The sequence below is a fragment of the Lynx rufus genome, unplaced genomic scaffold (assembly GCF_022079265.1).
Source record: "Lynx rufus isolate CCGP_SWC_20201006 ecotype Redwood Valley unplaced genomic scaffold, mLynRuf1.p SCAF_21, whole genome shotgun sequence".
Lineage (NCBI taxonomy): Eukaryota > Metazoa > Chordata > Mammalia > Carnivora > Felidae > Lynx > Lynx rufus.
The window spans coordinates 27925136-27944059 of NW_025814836.1; the positions used below are offsets into that span (position 1 = coordinate 27925136).

Below are 18924 nucleotides of genomic sequence, written 5' to 3' on the forward strand. Positions count from 1 at the left end.
GTAGTTGTTATCATTTGCTCGAATGTGCCCGAAGCAGGGAAGCATTCTGTCCAGTCCAGGCCAGCCCTCGGCTGGAGCCGAGCAGTCAGGCTCAGTCAGGGACTTCTGGCTCCGTTTCCCTGTTCTCCCCTTCCCTCCCCCAGCCTCTCTGAAAGGGGGTCCCCCTCCAGGAGAGGACGGATGGCGCCCCTCCATGGGGCGGCGCAGGTGACTGCCGGATCTGCGTGTCTCCTCTCTGGAGGACAGTTGAGTCTCAGTAGGGACAGAAACCTCTCCTCGGCTGCCGGTACTCTGGGGCTCCTCTGGGAGGGAGCAGCCTTGGCCGTCAGGAAGCATTCTGTTTGGTGAAGAGGGAAGATGGGATCTTCCTTCAGGAGGTTCTGTGACCACCTTCCTTCTCAACACAACAAGGCCGGCCCCTTGCTCGGTCTCTGGTTTCAGTGACATGTTCCAAGGGCTCCCTTGTTTCCACCCTCCCGGCAGAGATGCCCAGAATCCCAGGGGCCTGGGTCCCATTGAGCACCAAAGGATGGAAACTCTTGGCCCGGCCGCTTCAAGCCGGAACTCACTTTGTAAGCGGCGGCGGCGGGAATATCCAGGGGCCTCCCAGGCTGCAAAGCTCCTTCTGTCCAGGAAGCACACCCCAGAGGAGCACAGATGTGGAAGGAGTCTAAGCGTGCCCATCTCAGAGCCACAGATCGGTCCCAAGTGTCTACCCAGCCCCCCACACACATCAGAATATCCCCCATGTATCCTCAGGACTGCTAGCACGGTGATACTTCATCCGGAGCTAAGTGGCCAGCGGGGCCTACCCTCCCATTTCCCAGATGTGAGAGTGGAGGCCAGCCATGGAACAGGAGTGGTGTGTGTGGGCTTGCGGAGGGTGTGTGCAGAGCTGCTGAGGCCCCAGGGCCAGGACACTGGGCCCCCACATCTGGTCTCCGGCTGCCTCGGGGCCAATCCTCTGCAGGCAAGTGGGGAGGAGGAGGGGGCGGGCCCAGCTCTGGAGAGAGAAGTCTAGAAAGTACGGGAGAAGCAGAGGCCCGGGGCCGCGGTTGGCATCGGCACCAGGCTGCGGGCCGGTACCTGAGGGCGGCTGCGTCAGGGGCACAGAATCACGGCCCGTGGCTGTGTCTCCGCCACCAGGTCCACACGCATTTCTGCTTTGAGCGGGGCTGGTCAGGACCAGGTGACGGCTCCCCATCCAGGAGGAAGCAGACTGGATGGGCCCCTCGAGGACCGCACCCCGGTCTCTTCTCCCATCTGAATCAAGTCTCAGTGTCGCTTTCTGCAGGCAGATTTCTCAGGAACATCTGGCCCAAAGCTGAGGGGTGTGCTCGGCCCGTGTGACCAGCGTCCCCTCCAGGCCACATGCGCACAGCTGGCCCCCAGCGCCCATTCTCCGCCACGGCCTGGATTTTGAGGGCGGGAGCTAGAGAGGGGGGGGTCGCTAAGCCACGTCGCTGTTGCATAAGTGAGGGACCCAGGGACCGCCAAGGCCAAGGGGCCCCCAGCCGGCAGGGAAAGGACCGCAAAGCCAGACCCTGGGCAGCCTCCGTGGCTCCCGTCTGCCCCCTGCAGACAAACGGGACCCTCAGCTGGGGGTCACTCTTCCCCATCACGGTCTTTTCTTCTAGGTGATCAGTTCACCTGCCATCTTTTCTCCTGATTCTCACGTTAGTGCGGCGTCCTGAGATACACAGGTTTGGTTCTGTGCCCGCACCCTTGGCCGCATCCCTGGGGTTCAGGGTGCAGGAAAGGCCACGGAAGTGAAGCCATGGCCACGGCCGCGCTCTGCTCCGGAGGGCCCCTTGCAGTTACCAGGTCCCACCCCCACCCCGGTGTCCGGGTCCGTGTTTGCAGGGGCGAGACCGGCACTCAGATCCCCCGCATCACCGCCCTTGTGCTTCTGAAGGGTGAGAGGACAAGGGTCCGTGGCTGACTCTTCAGGAGTTGGGGGGCGGTCCCCGGAAACGCCCTGCCCTGCGAGGAGGCAGAGCAGGGGCGGCCCCGGAGCCCGAGGGCGGCCCGTGGACCATGGGCCGGTGCCTCGGGCCCCTGCGAGCCGCGCGTTAGTGGATGCTTCTGATTCTTTCTAGACAAAAGCTTTGATCGACAAGCTCCAAAGGCTTGTGTCGTCAGAGGGCAGATTTAAGAATCTCAGAGAAGCTCTGAAAAAGTAAGTGTGTGCCATTTTGTCACCGTTATTTTTCAAATCGTAGAACCGCATTGCGGAGGCCTCCACGCGCCCGTCTGGCTGGAGCAGGAGGTCCGCGTGTCTGTCTGTCCGTCCGTCTACCCACGCGGCCCCTGGGCTCCCCAGACCTCTCGGGTGGGTCGGCTCTGTCCTCCACCGTCTGCTAAAGCCACCCCAGTCTCCGCGGCAGTTCCCGGCGAGGGGAGGGGCAGCACGCCCGAGTCTCAGCACGCGGGATGGCCGTGGCCCCAGACGCCTCGACGCTGACGCACACACATCCCCACAGTTCAGTGTTTCTGACATCAGGGAAGGTCGTGAGGTCAAGGCGTTTACTTAATGGGATCGCGTTTTCTCGTTTTCGTTGAGAATTAGTCCTGGGAACAGGTGCGGTTTGCACAAACGGCATCTGGCAGTCGGAGAACACAGATTTGCCGATGTTGCGCCTGACCGCTGGCAAGGCAGGCAGGTCGTCACTAGAGCAGGACCACGCCACGCTGAGGGCCGTCTCGTGCCACGTGGGCTGTTCAGCGGCAGCCCCGGCCCCTGCCCACCAGATGCCAGTGCCTTCCCCAAGTCGTGACGACCAGAGATGCCCCCAGACGTTGCCAAGTCCCCAGGAGGGGCAGTCGCCCCGAGGAGGCCCGCCACCGTGAGGCGGGCCCTCCCGTCCCGTTCCTCCAGACAAGGACACTGAGGCGCTAGTGGCCGTCGCAGAGCCGTGTGGCCGCGGTGACAGAGCCAGACCCTGGCCCAGGCGCCCCGCAAGGCCAGTGCTCTGCGGTTCGCCCGAGGGTCCAGGCCCTCCCAGCGCATCGGCCTCAGCCCCTTGGGGTGCACGGCGACCACAGGCTCACGCGCGAGGGCTCTGGGGTCACCCCCGCCCGCTCGCTCGCTCGCTGTGCGCCCGCGGCCTCTGCGTGACTCCTTGCCGTCCTTGGCGAGACCCCGGGGCCGCCCCCAGTCCCGGCTCCCTCCAGGGCGCCTCTCCCGCCTGCCGTGCGGAATCACGCGGCCACTGCCCCCGGGGCCCGGGGACCGCGTCCAGCCCTTGGCACACCCGCGCCCCGCCCGTGTGCCCTCATCTCCCTCCCGCCGCACGCGGGCCGTCCTCCGCCACCTCCGTGTGCCATTGCTGCGTTCATCTCCACCGTGTTCGTCCTCAGACAGATGCCCCGCCATCTGTGCCGTCTCTGTCACGCCTGGGCCCCCCGGAGCCCGTGGGCTGTGCTTGTGGGGGCCGCCTCACCGCGCATTCACCCACCTGTCCGTCTGCCGGGCGCCCTTCCATCCGCCTCCCGCCCATGGCTTCCTTGTCTGCCGTCGCCTCCATGGCCTGGGTCTGTCTCGGTAACCGCACCCCCCCCCCGTCTTCCCTCTTTCCCGGGGGCTCCGGTCAGCCTGTCCCAGACGCCTCTGCTCCGGCTGCAAGGGGGTGGGGGACCTCGGGCATTCAGGAGCCGAGACCTTTATGCAAACCGGGTTCTCGCTTTATGCACACGGAGGCCACGTGCACCCCTTCTCCAGAGACACCGTAGAGCCGTGCTGTGTGAACCCCGGGGTCTTGTCTCAGCAGGGGGGGATGGTGGTCACAGGAAGGAAGGGAGAGGTCAGTCTTGAGCACAGCCGGTGGCCTGCCCGGACGGGGCCTCCTGTGTAGCCCGTCACTGAAAAGGTTTCGTGCCCGCACGCAGGCTAGTGAATGGCCTTTCCCGGCTGAGACTTCACCCCTACGTCCTACTCCCCTCCCCTCAGCCACACTCTTAAATCCCCCGGGCCCACCGACAGCGCGTGCCCTGTGCACCCCCAGTCCCCTGCCCAGGGCCCCCGAGCGTGCCCCCGTCTGCCCTCCTCCTTCCCCGAGCCCAGAGACCACCCTTCCGGTTCCGTGCAGCAAAACGTGGCCAGGAAGTCAAGTCCTCAGTAGCATTTGGTCACCAGCCCCGCTGGGGTCAATTCTGGGATTGCTCACCCGCCTAATCTGAACCCAGCACACGTTGGCAAATCTGTACTCGGGCTCAGACGCGGGGCCACGCTCCCCGCGGGCTGCGGCCGCCCTGAGCAGAGGGCTGTGGGGGACCCAGGCGGCTCGCTGACCACCAGCCCGTCACCACCCGCCCTTCACAGGGGACAAAATCCATCCGTGTGGATGCGAGGGGCCCAGGGGTGCCACCAGGCCACACACTCATTTCCACCTGTATTTTCTGCTCGTGACCACACAGCAGAGCCTAGTCTCCTGCCGAGACCACAGAGCAGCGGGTGCCCTGGTGGCAAAACGAGAGTGGACTGCGACCCCCACCCCCACTCCTGGCCCCACTGCAATTTTTCCCCCAAAATCTGAGCGCCTCGTTTCTCGCACCGCATGCCAAAACTGGGGCTCCAGCCCACGTGGCCCAGCCCGAGTGCCCCTCTCACCCTCTTGGGAGGGAGAGGAGATCCCTCAGCAGGGGCAGCGAGGCGTGTGAGAGAGAGGGCCACTCCCCAGGCTGGGGCAGGGCGGAGGAGGAAGGGCTGACCCCTTGGTGGCCAGCCCGTCAGGCAGCCACACGGAGCTTTCAGCCGCTGGGACCACGTGATCTCCCCTCCCACATGACGTCCTCAGATTTCTTGGAAGATGGCGGGGGACCCCAGACAATCCCAGGCAAGCCTAGATGCCAGTGTCACCAGGAGGCGGCTTCCCGCATCCAGGCGCTGCCTGGAAAACCAGAGGCCGTGTTTAGAATGGGAAGCGGGGCACTTTTGTCTCTTCCCTAAAACAGCAGGTTACGGGCAGGTGAGGGGTCTGTGAGGAGAGGGAGCCGCCCCGCGTCCGCCCGGAGCCAGGGCAAGGCCGGACCCCGCCCGAGGGGGATGAAAGCGCCCACACGGGAAGTTCAGAGCCGGCCAGGGGTCACAGGGGCGTGGCCTACAAGGAGCCCTCCGCGTGTGTCCCTTTCGTTCAGGCGCTCCCGCTGGGTCCCCACACAGTGGCAGCCTTCCGGGACCCTCCACAGCCCCGTGCTCCCCACGCCTGCCCCCGGCGCCCAGCGCCACGTCGGCAGCCCCACACGCTGACCAGCACGGCTCTCGGTCCGGGCCGGTGGTTTGGTTACACGGATGGACTTGCCGTGTGCACGTGCAAGGCGGAAGGCGGTGACCAGGGACAGAGCGGGAATGGGGCTGTGACTCCACGTGCCCACCCGCCACCGTCCTACACGCATCAGGGGATACACGTCCACGATCAGAGGAACCCCTGACCTCCCACCGCTCTGGGCAGTCGGAGACCCTGTACGGCCTTCGGGAACACTCTGCGCGTTCCTTCCCTGCGGCCCCGGTCCCCCCTCCCCTCCCCCCAAGACGGGGGGTCCTTCCCGCCCTCCGCGTTCCTAGTCACCGTCAAGAGCAGAAATAGCGGGCGAGCTGGGAAGCCCCTCTCAGAAGCCGATGGCCAGCGAACCACCCCCCCCCCCCCCAGCGCTGGCTACAGAGTTGCTCCTCCGTCTCCCAACTAAGTCCCACCTGCCGCCCAGACTTGGAGGATGATGGGCGGGGTCAGAAAGCCTGACCTGTGACAGTCACAGACCGTGTGGTCCCGCAGGACCCGTGAGTCTTGTTTGTTTTTTTAAATCACAACCCAGTAAGAACACTTTTTTTTCCCCACAAATACGTACACGCAAACAGCAACAGAAGTTTCACAAAACAACATGTGCTTTTGGCCCGTGCAACCAACTCAGATATTTTCTTTTATTCTACTTCTGGGTTGTTGTTGTTGTTGTTTTCGTTCTTTAAAAAGCTGATCGCTTAACGTATTTCCACCACCCAAGAAAGAGTCAAGACCCACAGGTCAGAAGACAGCTCTGGCCACGGGGTCTCCCTCACCCCCAGGGCCCACCTCCTTCCCGGCTTTGCTGCCCATGTGCCGGCGGGATCCGCTCTCCGTAGCTTCCTTATAATTAACTCACGTTTTCCCCGAGGTAAATTGAAGTAGGAAGGAAAAGCGTGTCAGAACAGTAAACGGGGAACCACGATAAACAGACCCGGTGAAAACAGCGGTTTCTCGCTTCTAGCAAGGATCCTGGTATTTGCCAACACCCGTCCTGAGACCTGTTGCCGTTTGTCCAAAAAAGAAAGCAACAGGGGAGGACGATGGCCAGTGTCAGAAGGCGTCAAAGCCATACGACCGCCGGACGGAAACCGGATGTGTTTTTCCCCGCGTGCATCCATGCTGCTTCATGTAGCGTGGGCGCATCACCTAACCTGACCTCCTAGACCTATCTGGGCAATCAGCCCCATCATGTGAGGGCGGCCTTGACCCTCGGGTCAAGGGTCACACACCTAGCAGGCAAGGGGCAGAGGCTGGGTTTCTGTTCTTGCCCCACCGACCTCCCTGCCTCCCCTTCTTCCGGAGTGGCGGGTTGCCGCGTGGCCTCAAGGAGACAAGGTCAGAGGTCGAGGAGCGGGGGTCACCTGCCCCCGCAAGTGCGCGCGGCCAGACTGGCCGTGTCCGCGTGCTGGGCTGCGCTGAGAGGAGGCTGCGGGGCACCATCAGGGGTCCCCTGAGGGCACGACCCGGAGCTCTGCCAGAGCACGGTGGCCGCCGGACCCACACAAAATCGGCCCCTTTCTGGGGCCCCGCCCAGAGGCTCCAGGGCGATACCCTGTGATGAAGATGTAACAGCAGCCCCCCAAGTCGGAGCGGCGTGGCCTACCACTGCTGGGTCCTCCCAAAACGCTCCCTCCCCAAGAGGTCACTTGTTAGGGACGCTGTCCCCCAGCCCCCTGCTTAGAAGCCACTTGTAGGAGGGGACCTCAAGGGCCAGGGTTTCCTGCTCCGGGACCCCAGTGCTCAGGTGGGCAGGAGATCGATCCCGTGGGGCAAGCGGCCGGTCGAGGCAGAGGAGGAGTGTCAAGGAGCAGAACGACACCGGGGGGCTGGGTAGCATGGCTGGCAGAATGGGATGGGGGCTGGCAGGTCCCCTGGGGGTGGGTCTAGAGCAGGGCTGGGTGGAGAGTTTCACGGGGGAGTCAGGCGAGGGGGCTGGGAGGGGCCGGCCGTGGAGCCCAAAGCCTGCATCCGGGACGGAGAGCGGACGGGTGGGGGAGGGCTCTCTGTCCCGCTGGTCCGTGGCCCGTCGCCCCAGAGGACCGACCCTGAGGCGGCTGGCAACCCCAGGCCTCCAGCACGTGCATGCAGGGTGTTCTGGTTCCGTAGACGCTCGTGTTTTCAAATGAAAAACGTTTGTCTAATGCCGTTTGCTTCGAAGTTGTGACCCGCCCTGTGTCCCTTACCTGGGGATGTACCTCACCGACCTGGCCTTTATCGAAGAGGGGACACCCAATTACACGGAGGACGGCCTGGTCAACTTCTCCAAGATGAGGATGGTACGTGTCCCGGGGCAGGGCCGGGGGGCGTCAAGACCCGGGCCGAGCCCCGGGACCGCCTGGCCCGCGATCGAGCACGCGCACCGGCAGCCTGGAGCCGGCTTCTCCGACGAGAGCCGCGGGTCCCCGAGAGGCAGAGAGGCAGACGGCATCGGGCGGGCCCCCAGCCAGCCTCACCGCGCTCCCTCGGACGCAGCCCGCTGAGGGGTCGCCCCCGCTCACAGAGGAGCGGCCTGGGGCTCGCGGGGCTCCGTGGCCCACCCGAGGTCACCCCGCGGGGGAGGGGTGGAGCTGGCCGCGTGAAGCCAGTGGCAGACGGAATCCGTAGGCGGCCCCTCCCGAGTGGAAGGAGAGAGCCGGGCGGGTGTCGTGGCTCCCCCGCCCTTTCTCACGACACCCTCGCGTGGGTTCTGTGTGATGCGGTTTCCGGTCGACACGGGGCTCCCTAGGAGGGCTTCTCTGTCACCCGCAAGCCAGAAGCACCGTCCTGGTGACGGGACGGGGCCCCGGCACCCACGCACGGTGGGCACGCAGAACGTGGCAGGTGCCCGGCTTTTGCTGAGACGTGGGCACCGTTTTGGGATGTTGGACAGCCTGCCCTCTCCGACCGAATGACGCTTTTTCTGTCACGTAATCAACCTGTAGACTTGTTACTTGTGTCCCCTGGACACAGATCGCTGGGGCGAAGGAGGCCACGTGCCTCCATGGGGGCTCTCAGGAGGCGGTGTGTGTGAGCTAAGAGACCGACTTCGGGTTCGGCTGTCGGTGCCCCATCCGTGCCGTGGAGCGGAGGGGCTGGGGGAGCCCGAGAGAGCAAACTGTCTCCTTGAACTGTCCTCGTCCTCGCAGATATCTCACATCATCCGAGAGATTCGCCAGTTCCAGCAAACTGCCTATAAGATAGAACACCAGGTGAAGGTAAGCCGGAGGCACCTTCCCCGTCACCCGGGCTGTCACGCGGGCACGCGCTCCGTCCGTCAGTCCGTACCCCTCCCTGCACGCCCAGCCCCTCTCATCCCCTGACCCCCCGGGGCCCCGCTCAAACGCCAGCTTTTCCAAGAAGCCTTCCCTCTGCCCCGACCAGCGGTGAGTTCTCCCCGCTCCACGGCTGGTGCTAACCTTGCCGCTCCCCGTCTGATTTTCACCTGCCCTGGGACGGCTGGAGGTCACGCCTCGGCCCCCTGCCAGCCAAGAGAGGCAGCGTTTACAACATCTTTTTGGAAAGTGACGCCCCCTAGTTACAAAGTTCAGAGCTGGGAAGGGCACACGGTGGAAAGTCCCCCGGCCGAGTGCAGCCGTTTGTGGTGTGGTTTTCCTTCTGCCCTGGGTTTCGGAGCAAAGTAATATTAATAATAATAATAATGAAGCTTTGGTTCCAAGCAAGTGACAACTGAAAGAGCCTTGAGGAGAACTTGGCGAAGCGGGGCTGCCCGTGCGGCTTGGGCGCTGCCCCGCGAAGCACCTTTACTTGTAGGAATCCAGCAGGTGACGCGGGAGGGCGGACGGAAGGGTGATTCTGTCCACTCCGCGATCTCGCCCCGGAGCGAGCCGTGCGAGGCCGGAAGCGCGGCCTCGGTTTCCCCTTTCCCCTCTCGGGGTGAATGTCGCTCAGCCTGATGCGTATTCGGCATAAACGCTGAAAGAACACGTGACCCACTCGCCACCTAGGTTCTACGACCGACATCTTAGGGGGATTTTTCCAAAGTAGGAGCCCAAAACGCTTCACCTAGAGTTCAGCCAAGGGTGACGTTGGCCACACATGACTTCATATCCCCGTCAGGCGGCAGTCAGTAAAAATAGCCGGCCCACGTGAAGACGGAGCGCTGGCTCAGACGCGTTCGCCCCACCCCCGCGGGGGCCCCGTGTCCCCACCGCCTGCCACTTGCCCCGCGCCTTCCTCTCGCCAGGTGACCCAGTACCTGCTGGACCAGTCCTTCGTCATGGACGAGGAGAGCCTCTATGAGTCTTCCCTGCGAATGGAGCCCAAACTCCCCACCTGAAGCCGGCCCGGCCCGGCCCCGGCGCCCCACGGACACACGCGGTGTGATGTGTACATAATCGTCTGGTTCCTGGATTCTCCTCTCTAGTATGTGCTTCTCCAAGAATACAGATCCGTTCTCGTTCTTAGATCCCCGTAGAACCGGAACAGGAGCCTCCGCTCCGTGTGAGACTTCGCCCCCCACCCAGCCCCCGCCCCCCGCAGCGCCTGTTTCTTTCCAGCCGCGTCCGTAGCCTTCCCAGCCCCCCACTCCCTCGGACGGGGAGACGGAGCCCGTGCAGACGCCAGCCTGGGCGCCACCCCGCTTCTGTCCTTCCGCGGCCCAGGCCTCCCCCCACCCCGGGCTGAGGCGGCCCCCCCCGGGCGCCCTCCCAGCATGTTCCATGTAGTCGTCGTAACGGGGGGGGGTGGGGGGGGGGGGGAGGCGGGCGGGGACCGCACCCTGAGGTCCAGCCATCCACGGATCTTCCCGCTGACGGCGATGCCAGTTTCCAAAGCAGCTTTTTCAGCCAAAATCACAGGGGTCAGAACTCTCCGTCTCCCGGTAACCTGGACGGAGGGGGTCCTCTCCGCTGAGAACCACGCCCCGCGACACCAGCGCACCACCTGTGCAGGCCCCACGTGCTCCCTGCTCTGGGAACCACACCAGGGTCTCCGTGAACCCGGACGAGGCCCCGGAGCGTCCCCAGGGGAACGGAGTCACGACACAGAGTCGCATCGACTTCTGCCGGCCGCTGCCCGGCATCCGCCGCAAGTCGGGGACCCAGAGAATGTCACTCGTCTCGTAGCCGCCTCACGGTCACCGCCAGCTTACGTGGAGATGCTCCGAGTCTGTTCGCTTTGTGAAAATAGCGCCACGCCGTAGAGCTAGGAAATCAGCGAGTGTCTGTGTTGCACACACCGCAGTCCCGTCCGAGCGCCTTCCAGCAGGAGTCCGGCAGCGCCCGTTCCGCGAATACCCCCACGTGCTGTGACGCCGTGCGGCGGGGAGATGCCCCAGGACGGCACACAGGCTGCTCCTGCTGTAAGCAATACCTTAGTGGTGTGAGAATTCTGTTCCTAGTCCTAAAATATTTCCACTTACAGCTTGTTTGGAAAAGAGAAATTTCCATTTTTGTAAAAATATATGTTTCCTGATTACCTCTTGCTAATAAATTTCTTCTATCTCAGGGTGAACAGTGAGTCTCGACGGGTTTCATTCGTGCACTCAAGGGGAATCTGAGGCCCGGGCAGGGACCGGAGGGACAGGGACACAAGCCCTGCCCTCGGGGACACGCGGTCTGCAGTCCAGTCATCCGCTGCCCCGGAACAATCGCGCCGAAACTTAATGGCTTGAAACAGTTTCTGTTACATTTCAGAGTCTGGGGGGCCGACGGGGTCCAGCTGGAGTCTCTCTCGTGAGGTCACGGTCACGGCAGCTGGGGCTGGGGGGGGGGGGGTCATCTGAAGGCTCGACTGGACGCGGGGTCCGGGACGGCGCTCTCCGTGGCGGGAAGGTGGTGCTGGCTGGGGGCCGAGCTGGGCTGTCCCCCTGCCCCCGCCACCCACACCGGGCCTCTGCGTGTGGCTGGGTTCCTCCCGGTCCCAGAGCCACCTTCCAGGAGGCTGGGAAAAAGCTGAAGGGCTACTTGCGACCCAGCCTCAGAGCTCCCGCAGTGTTCTATTGATCCCACGCGTCCCCAAGGCCCGCTGGGTCACCAGGGGATCGAGCTGCGGGAGCAGAGGATTTGCAGCTTCTTCAAGTCACTAGAGAGACAGGCCACTTGAGCCATCACAGGAGGGGACAGGAAGGGCCTCGGGGCTAGCAGAGGAGAGGACGTGGGGGAGGGTTCAGAGAAGCCCCGCAGAGATGGAGGGGGCGGCGAGCAGGGGCGACCCGCCAGGCAGGCAGGGAGGGAGCGCACCCCAGGCAGGGAGGTTAGCGAAAGCCCAGAAGCGTGAGCCCGCGTCCTCGTCCGGGCAGCGGCTGGCATGAGCACAGAGGTGGAGGTGATGCGGAGGAAAGCAGAGGGTGGGAAGCCGGGAGAAAAGAATTCCCGGAGGGGAGGGCAGCTCCAGGTGGGGCCAGTTGAGGCCTAGGACCCGCCCTGTGGCTGGGACATGACCCCGCCCCCCCACCAGCGCCTCCAAGGGCGACAGGAAGGTGAACGGGAGTGCACCCCGCCCCAGGTCCACCCCCCGATGGCTCCTCACGGTCACTCGTGGAACCTGGGCCCAGAACGCTGCCCTCAGGTACAGGCATGGAGCCCGAGGTAAGGCGGGACCCACTTCCGGAACCTCCCAGGGCCACGGCCTCTGGGACCTGCTCTCCAGGTCCCCCGGACCCTTTTTATCCCACTAATACTGTGACCCAGGCAGGGGCACCTCTACAGGGACAGGGCCTGGTTTGGACAGCCAGCTTCCCCACTCGCCTGCGGGGGGCCCAGCAAGTGACTGAACCACAGGGGTGGGGATACTTCATCACAGAATAGAATTAAATGAGCTAATACAGCTAAAGCGCTCGGCACGGGAGCAACGGCTGATGGTGGGGGCAGCACATGACGGGGTCCCAGAAAGATCTCTCGTGGTAAGCCACGGCAGCAGCTGTTACCGTCTGGTGTAAAGGCCGAGCTGGGGCTCCGTGGGCCCGGCCCACCAGCCCAAGGCCCCGAGGCCCAGGCGTGTGCTGAGTGCTGTCCCCTCCTCTGAGGTCCTGGAGGGAAGGAGGAAACCACAACTGGGTGTCCGCGTCCTTCAGGATGGGGACCCCCGCGCCCTTTTCCCCACCGCGAGCAGACCCCGAGGCGGCGGGTGCACCAGACCGGAGCTCAACGTGTTTCTTCCTCTGTTCCCGACGGGAGGCAGCATTGTGGCTACTTTGCTCCCTCCCCAGGGGACGTCTGCGGGTCATCACGATTGGTCAAGGAGACAGGTGGACGTGGGACAGCAGCTAAGAGTGCACGGGCTGGCCCCAAATGTCCCGCTCTGAGCCAGGCGGCCCAGCGTCCGCTCCCCGCTTCGCGGCTCACCTGCTGTAGGGCCTTAGGCAACTTCTACGTCTGCCCTTTGGCTCAGTGTCCCCTTCTGTGAAACGGGGTCTACAACGACAGTGAAGGTTCCCGTGAGGATCGGCCGGGGGACTGGCGCACGGCAAGCACTAGACGACCGCTGGCTGTTGTTCCTTCATGACACATTTACAGGAGGCTCGGCGTCAGGCCACCCCGGCCACTGCGGACTCGGTTATGAGCCACGCCGTCAGCGTCCCTGTCCCCACAAAGCCGCCTTCTGCTGGACGGCGGGCAGCGGGCAATTTTTGCAAATACCGGGGGCAGCGTCGTGGTGTGCAGGCCACCTGAGGCTGGCACGTCTGAGCTGAAACCCGGAGAATGCAAAACCGTGATGTCACCATTACAGAAGCCACGAGGCCACCAGTCACCTGAACGCGGGCACACGTGCTTCGGATCGGGTGAGGTGCCAGGCAGCTCTCGGGCTTTTCCAGGACAGGAAAAGTGAGGCCAGAGAAACACACGCCACCCCCATGTCAAATTTAAGAGGCTGCCGAAAGATGTCTGTCATTCAGGTGACATTCTAATGCTTTTAAAAAGCCAAAATTGGGGGCACCTGCGTGGCTCAGTTAGCTAAGGGTCCAACTTGGCTCAGGTCGTGATCTCACCGTCAGAGTCCCCGCGTCGGGCTCTGTGCTGACAGCTCGGAGCCTGGAGCCTGCTTCCGGTTCTGTGTCTCCTTCTCTCTCTGCCCCTCCCCCACTCACGCTCTGCCTCTCTCTCTCTCTCAAAAGTAAATAAACTTTATTTTATTTTATGTTTAATTAATATTTTGTATTTATAAAATAAAAAGTAAAAATTCAAAATTAACGGAAGCATGCATGGTGACCAAAACATGAGCATTCGCGGTACAGACAGGGTCAGTGGTACTGACTTTTCCTTCGGCCTCGGGCACGTGTGCGGCTGGGCACGGCCTCTGGCTCCTTTTGTAGGTAGGTGACAGCGGAGCTGGCTCAAGAAGGGACACGGCTTTGCCTCGGGTGGGTTGCAGGTGGGCTCGAGGAGCTGTGGGGGCGGGTTGCCCCGGAGCCCGTGGGGCCGTGGACGGGGCCATGGCGGGGGGGGGCTCTTGGGCTGTGGGCGGGGCCATGACGGGGCTCTTGGGCCGTGGGCGGGGCCATGGGGGGCTCTTGGGCCGTGGGCGGGGCCATGGGGGGCTCTTGGGCTGTGGGCGGGGCCATGGGGGGGCTCTTGGGCCGTGGGCGGGGCCATGGGGGGGCTCTTGGGCCGTGGGCGGGGCCATGGGGGGGCTCTTGGGCCGTGGGCGGGGCCATGGGGGGGCTCTTGGGCTGTGGGCGGGGCCATGGGGGGGCTCTTGGGCCGTGGGCAGGGCCATGGGGGCTCTTGGGCTGTGGGCGGGGCCATGGGGGGGCTCTTGGGCCGTGGGCGGGGCCATGGGGGGCTCTTGGGCTGTGGGCGGGGCTGTGGGCGGAGCTGTAAGCGGTCTCCTGGGGCTGTGCGCCCCCAAGCCCACGAGGGAGCTTGTTAAGGTCAGTAGGCGCGAGGAAGGCTGCCCTGGTCCTTGAGGGTCCTGTGCTGTAAGTGGGTCTCACCAAGGCGAACAGAGCTGCCCGGGCGCCTGGCCGCCCCAGCAGCCACTCCCACCACCCTGTGCTTCACGACCGCGGCCTCCTTCCCAGCAGGGGCCGGTTGTTGCCACAAGGTTATGGCGGTGTCACCCGGACCCACACGCCCTCCAGGTATTGATGGGGCTCCCGTCTGTGCAGGTAATGTGCATCTCACCCCGTCCCTGGCCTCCTGGAACTCCAGACCCAGCTGGGGACAGGAGACCCACCCGGCTAATGACCCCTGAGTTTCTAGCTACAGCCACCCCTCCTTCTAGGCTCCAGACCCTACGGCCAAACATCTAGAAGCCGTCTCCATGGGGGTGCCCCATGGCCACCTCGACTCCACTGGACCAGACCGATCTCCGCACCCCACCCGATTGTGCCAGCCAGAAACCAGGGGTCACCCCTGACCCACCTGCAGGGGGTCGCGGGTCCGTGTCAACCTCCTGAGTCCGTTCCCAGGCAGGTGGCAGCTTCTCACCTGGGGCCAGCCGTTCCCCAAGTACAGGTGCCCTCTGCATGCTTGCAAGCTGTTGAGGACTCCCCCAAAAACCCACATAAGTGTGTTAGATCAGCCACTATAATGGTACTTACTGATGAGTGTATTCAAAACTAAAACTTCGGGGAAGTGTTTAAACAATTACGTCCATTCTTTTAAAAACAGCAGTAACATCAGCATCCTACTTCCGGCCACGCACCCAGGGAGCAGAGAGCAGGTTCCCCAAGGGTTAGCTGTGCACCGATGTTCACAGCAGCATTCTTCACACAGCCAGAAGGAGCAGGCCACCCGAGTGCCCACTGATGGACAGACAGATAGACGTGTGCGGTCTGCACACACAATTCAGCCTTAAAGAGGAAGTGTAGGGGTGCCCGGCTGGATCCGTCGGTGGACTGGGGGGGTTCAGTGCATGGGGGCTGGGCCGGGCATGGGAGCGGGGGAGCTGGTGTTCGGTGGGGACAGAGCCTCAGCGTCGCAAGATGAAGAGAGTCCAGGGGACAGACGGCAGGGCCGGCTACAGACGGCGTGCGTGTACTTAAACCACTGAGCTCTCGAGAGTTAGGATGGCAAGTTCTGCGTTTGTACATGTCTTACCACAGTTTATAAGACCTCATCAGACAGCAACAAACGTATTACGTGCGGACATGTTAAAACAGAAACAAGGCCAAATCATCACCCCCGAGGCTTGACTCCCTTCCATCCTTTCCCGAGAACTTCACCTTTGGTTTTGACTTGAACAACAGAAAGGGAGTGGCCCACACATTAACCCTGGAGCCCGAGCCCCAGGCAAGTCTGTTGGGTTCCAGGGACCAGGCCCTGGTGTCTTTTGGGGACCGTGACCCCGCCCCCTGCGACGTCTGTCTCCCTGGATCGCTCAAGGCGCGTGGGACCGTGCTCCCGACATATGGATGCGCCCTTGTCTTTGCTCCAGACAGATGAGCCTTATTCCAAAAAGTATTTGTCCTCATAACCTAACAACACAGCCATGCTGTTCGGACTCCTGTAACAAAGGAGCGGCTCTGACGGGACAGGCTCTCACTGGGTGGTAACACCATCTCACGGAGTGACGTCGTATGAGCCCCAGGCCAAGCGAGCGTTGGTCATCTTGTTTAGACTCAAAGGCTCTCTGTGCCGTGGTAATAAGCATCACTGAGCTTGCCATCCCGCTAACACGGCGGTGCCCTTGTACTCTAAGTCACACGGCCTGATCACACGGAACTCGAAATTTGACCTGAAACACCGTTGAGGTACAAGCCTGACCTTCACCGGCACTCGGTGCTGTTTTGTCCAAACGATGTACACTCAGGAACATTTCCCCGAACCTTCTGTTTCCACCTGGCTAAAGGAACTGAGAAATGAACAACCCGGGGTCTAACGCTCACGTGGCACCTGGCGGGCTGCGAAACCCGGGGCGAGACGCTGGGGGTGGGGGGACAGAGAGACAGAGGCGGGGAGACATGGGTGTCCCCAGACTGTCACCAGAGCCACTGGGGGTGGGGGGACAGAGAGACAGAGGCGGGGAGACATGGGTGTCACCAGACTGTCACCAGAGCCACTGGGGGTGGGGGGACAGAGAGACAGAGGCGAGGAGACATGGGTGTCACCAGACTGTCACCAGAGCCACTGGGGGTGAGGGGACAGAGAGACAGAAGCGAGGAGACATGGGTGTCACCAGACTGTCACCAGAGCCACTGGGGGTGGGGAGACAGAGAGACAGAGGCGGGGAGACATGGGTGTCCCCAGACTGTCACCAGAGCCACTGGGGGTGGGGGGACAGAGAGACAGAAGCGGGGAGACATGGGTGTCCCCAGACTGTCACCAGAGCCACTGGGGGTGGGGGGACAGAGAGACAGAGGCGGGGAGACATGGGCTGTCCCCAGACTGTCACCAGAGCCACTGGGGGTGGGGGGACAGAGAGACAGAGGCGGGGAGACATGGGCTGTCCCCAGACTGTCACCAGAGCCACTGGGGGTGGGGGGACAGAGAGACAGAGGCGGGGAGACATGGGTGTCTCCAGACTGTCACCAGAGCCACTGGGGAGATGGAGAGACAGAAACCGACTGCAGCACAGTGACAACCAGCTTTCTGTCAAGCGGATGCAGGCCACCTGTGGGGTGAGGTTCTGGGGACACGAAACGAGGGCCAGTTTACCAGTGGGGGCAGTGGTGCCCAAAATCACCTCTGTGTCCAGGCAGGGCGGGGCCTTTCCGCGTTTCTGTCCCCTCGACTCGCTTTCTTACGGGCTCACTGCTTACTTCTCAGACAAGAATGTCACCTTATAAGCGGCTGAAATTCCCAGACCAGCGCTGCGGGGGTCATGTGGGTGACCCCCTGCCAGGCCCTGGACATCCGTCCCTCCCTTGGGGACTTCCCGCCTCCTTCCTGTAAAACCTCCCACTGGGGACCACACTCTGCTTGCGGCCCTATCCGCGAATCGTTTCATAAAACCAATTCCACCTCCACATTTACTCGGTTGACTGTCGTTTCTCAACAGACATAAAGAGCTCGTTTGTTAATGAAAACTCACTGAATTTCCACCCCCCCCAAAATAATTCAGTGAGAAAAATGGCATTGTTTTACATTTTTGCAAATCTCTTTCGTGTCTGGCCGAAGCAAAAAACACTGGATTCCCGCGTCTGCTTCCGCGTTCGATCTGTCACACGCGATGTGGCGTCTGGAAAACTCTACGCTCGTGAAAACCAGAGAACGGCCAGTGCGCCAGCGTCTCTCCCTTCATTACACAGTTGTCAGTGTGCAAGAGGGTGGAAACGCGGTCCTGCATCAGCCACCGCCCAGCGCCGTCCGCAGGGCTGCTTGCTGAGTAAATGGACCGCATCCTGCCATTCAAAACGTGCCCCCTAAACCCGCAACGTCAGCATCGCCTGGGACCTGGTCACGAACGCGGGATCTGGGTCCGCCCCGGGCCTCCTGAATCAGGGTCGAGTTTCAACACCCCCAGGAGGGTGGTTTCAGAAGCCGGGCCCGGGGAATGACGCGCCCAAGCCTCACCAGGCACACGCGAGCAGAGGTCCGCCCGGCCCCTGGACACGGCCACGTTCACTTCCGTGACCTCGTCCCCCCCTAGCCCCGCATGTGCCAACCGGGCCGCGCCGTTGGCTGGCCTCAGTTATGGGACGGTGGCGGGCAGATGTGCCCCCGAAGGCGTCCACGCCCCAACCCCCGGGTCCTGTGACAATAGTACGTCGGCCAGAGGGGCTTTGCAGAGTTACTTAAGGTCGTAGGCTTTAAATAGGAACATCAGCCTTAGCACGTGGCCGGCCTAATCCCACGCGTCCCTAAAGGTAGAGCACTTTCAGGGACAGCCGGGTGGCTCGGTCAGCTGAACGCCCAACTCTGGATTCCGACTCGGGCCATGATCCCACAGGGTGGGGTCCAGCCCTGCGTCGGGTTCCTGGGGATGCTCTCTCTCCCTCTCTCTCTGCCCCTCCCCCGCTCCTGCTGTCTCTCTCTCAGAATAAAAAGAAGACAAGTAGAGAGCTTTCTCCAGCTGGAGGCAGAGAGACGGTGCAGAGGTGAAGTCAGAGAGTTGTAAGTGTGAGAAGGAGGACTCCCCGCCCCCACTGGCTGGAAGACGGTGACGGAGACGCAGGTGGCCTTGTGCTGACGGCCAGCAAGGACCCGGGGCCCTTGGCCCCACAACTGCAGGAAGTAAATTCTGCCCGAGTCTGAATGAGTTGGGGGAAGATTCTCCCCCAGAACCTCTAGATAAAAGCCCAGGCCCACGGACCCCCGACTCTGGTCTTGAGACCTGCCCAGGGGGATCGGCCACGTCCCCCAGAGCCACGGACCTCCAGGATGGGAGAAGATAGGTTTGTGTTGTTTTGAGCCCCTAAGGGCGTGATAAGTTGCTACGGCAGCGACGGGAAGCTTCTACAAGCACCCGCCACGCCCGACCCGCTGTGCGAGTCCCAGGGGCGCCACCACCCCCGCTGCACAGGGAAGGAACCCCGACGGTCCCACGGCAGTGTGCCCCGGGTGTACAGTGACTGCCAGCGCGGGGTCTGATGTCAGCTCTGCAGCCCTCGGCCCTGGGCCGCCTCCCGGCCCCCGTCACGCTGTCCCCTCCTCCTGGAGCACCACCCTTGCCGTCCCCTTCCTGCCTCCTCAGACCCCACCCTCTGGCAATGCCCTTCTCTCCGGGAAATCTTCCTTAATTCTCTCCAGTCCCGGGCCTCATCTGTCCCATCTCGGGGTGACCTCTTTGTCATGCCGCAGACCTGTGTCACCACCTCCCACGA

The 18924-nt window shown here is 62.8% G+C and overlaps 1 protein-coding gene and 1 long non-coding RNA gene across 2 annotated transcripts in view; one reads left to right on the forward strand and one right to left on the reverse strand.

The window, feature by feature from the left end:
- RASGRF1 (Ras protein specific guanine nucleotide releasing factor 1) overlaps positions 1-9555 on the forward strand; it is a 102610-nt gene extending 93055 nt beyond the window's left edge. The window contains exons 24-27 of the mRNA XM_047086496.1: positions 2100-2179; positions 7438-7555; positions 8405-8473; positions 9463-9555. Coding sequence (XP_046942452.1) covers positions 2100-2179; positions 7438-7555; positions 8405-8473; positions 9463-9555 — 360 coding nt within the window. The remainder of the gene's footprint in view (positions 1-2099; positions 2180-7437; positions 7556-8404; positions 8474-9462) is intronic.
- LOC124517223 (uncharacterized) lies at positions 5881-9422 on the reverse strand. Its single transcript, XR_006963386.1, has 2 exons — positions 8675-9422; positions 5881-8448 (listed from the first exon to the last, which is right to left on the reverse strand). It is a non-coding gene; the product is annotated as an uncharacterized LOC124517223 (long non-coding RNA).
- Positions 9556-18924: the final 9369 nt, after the last annotated feature.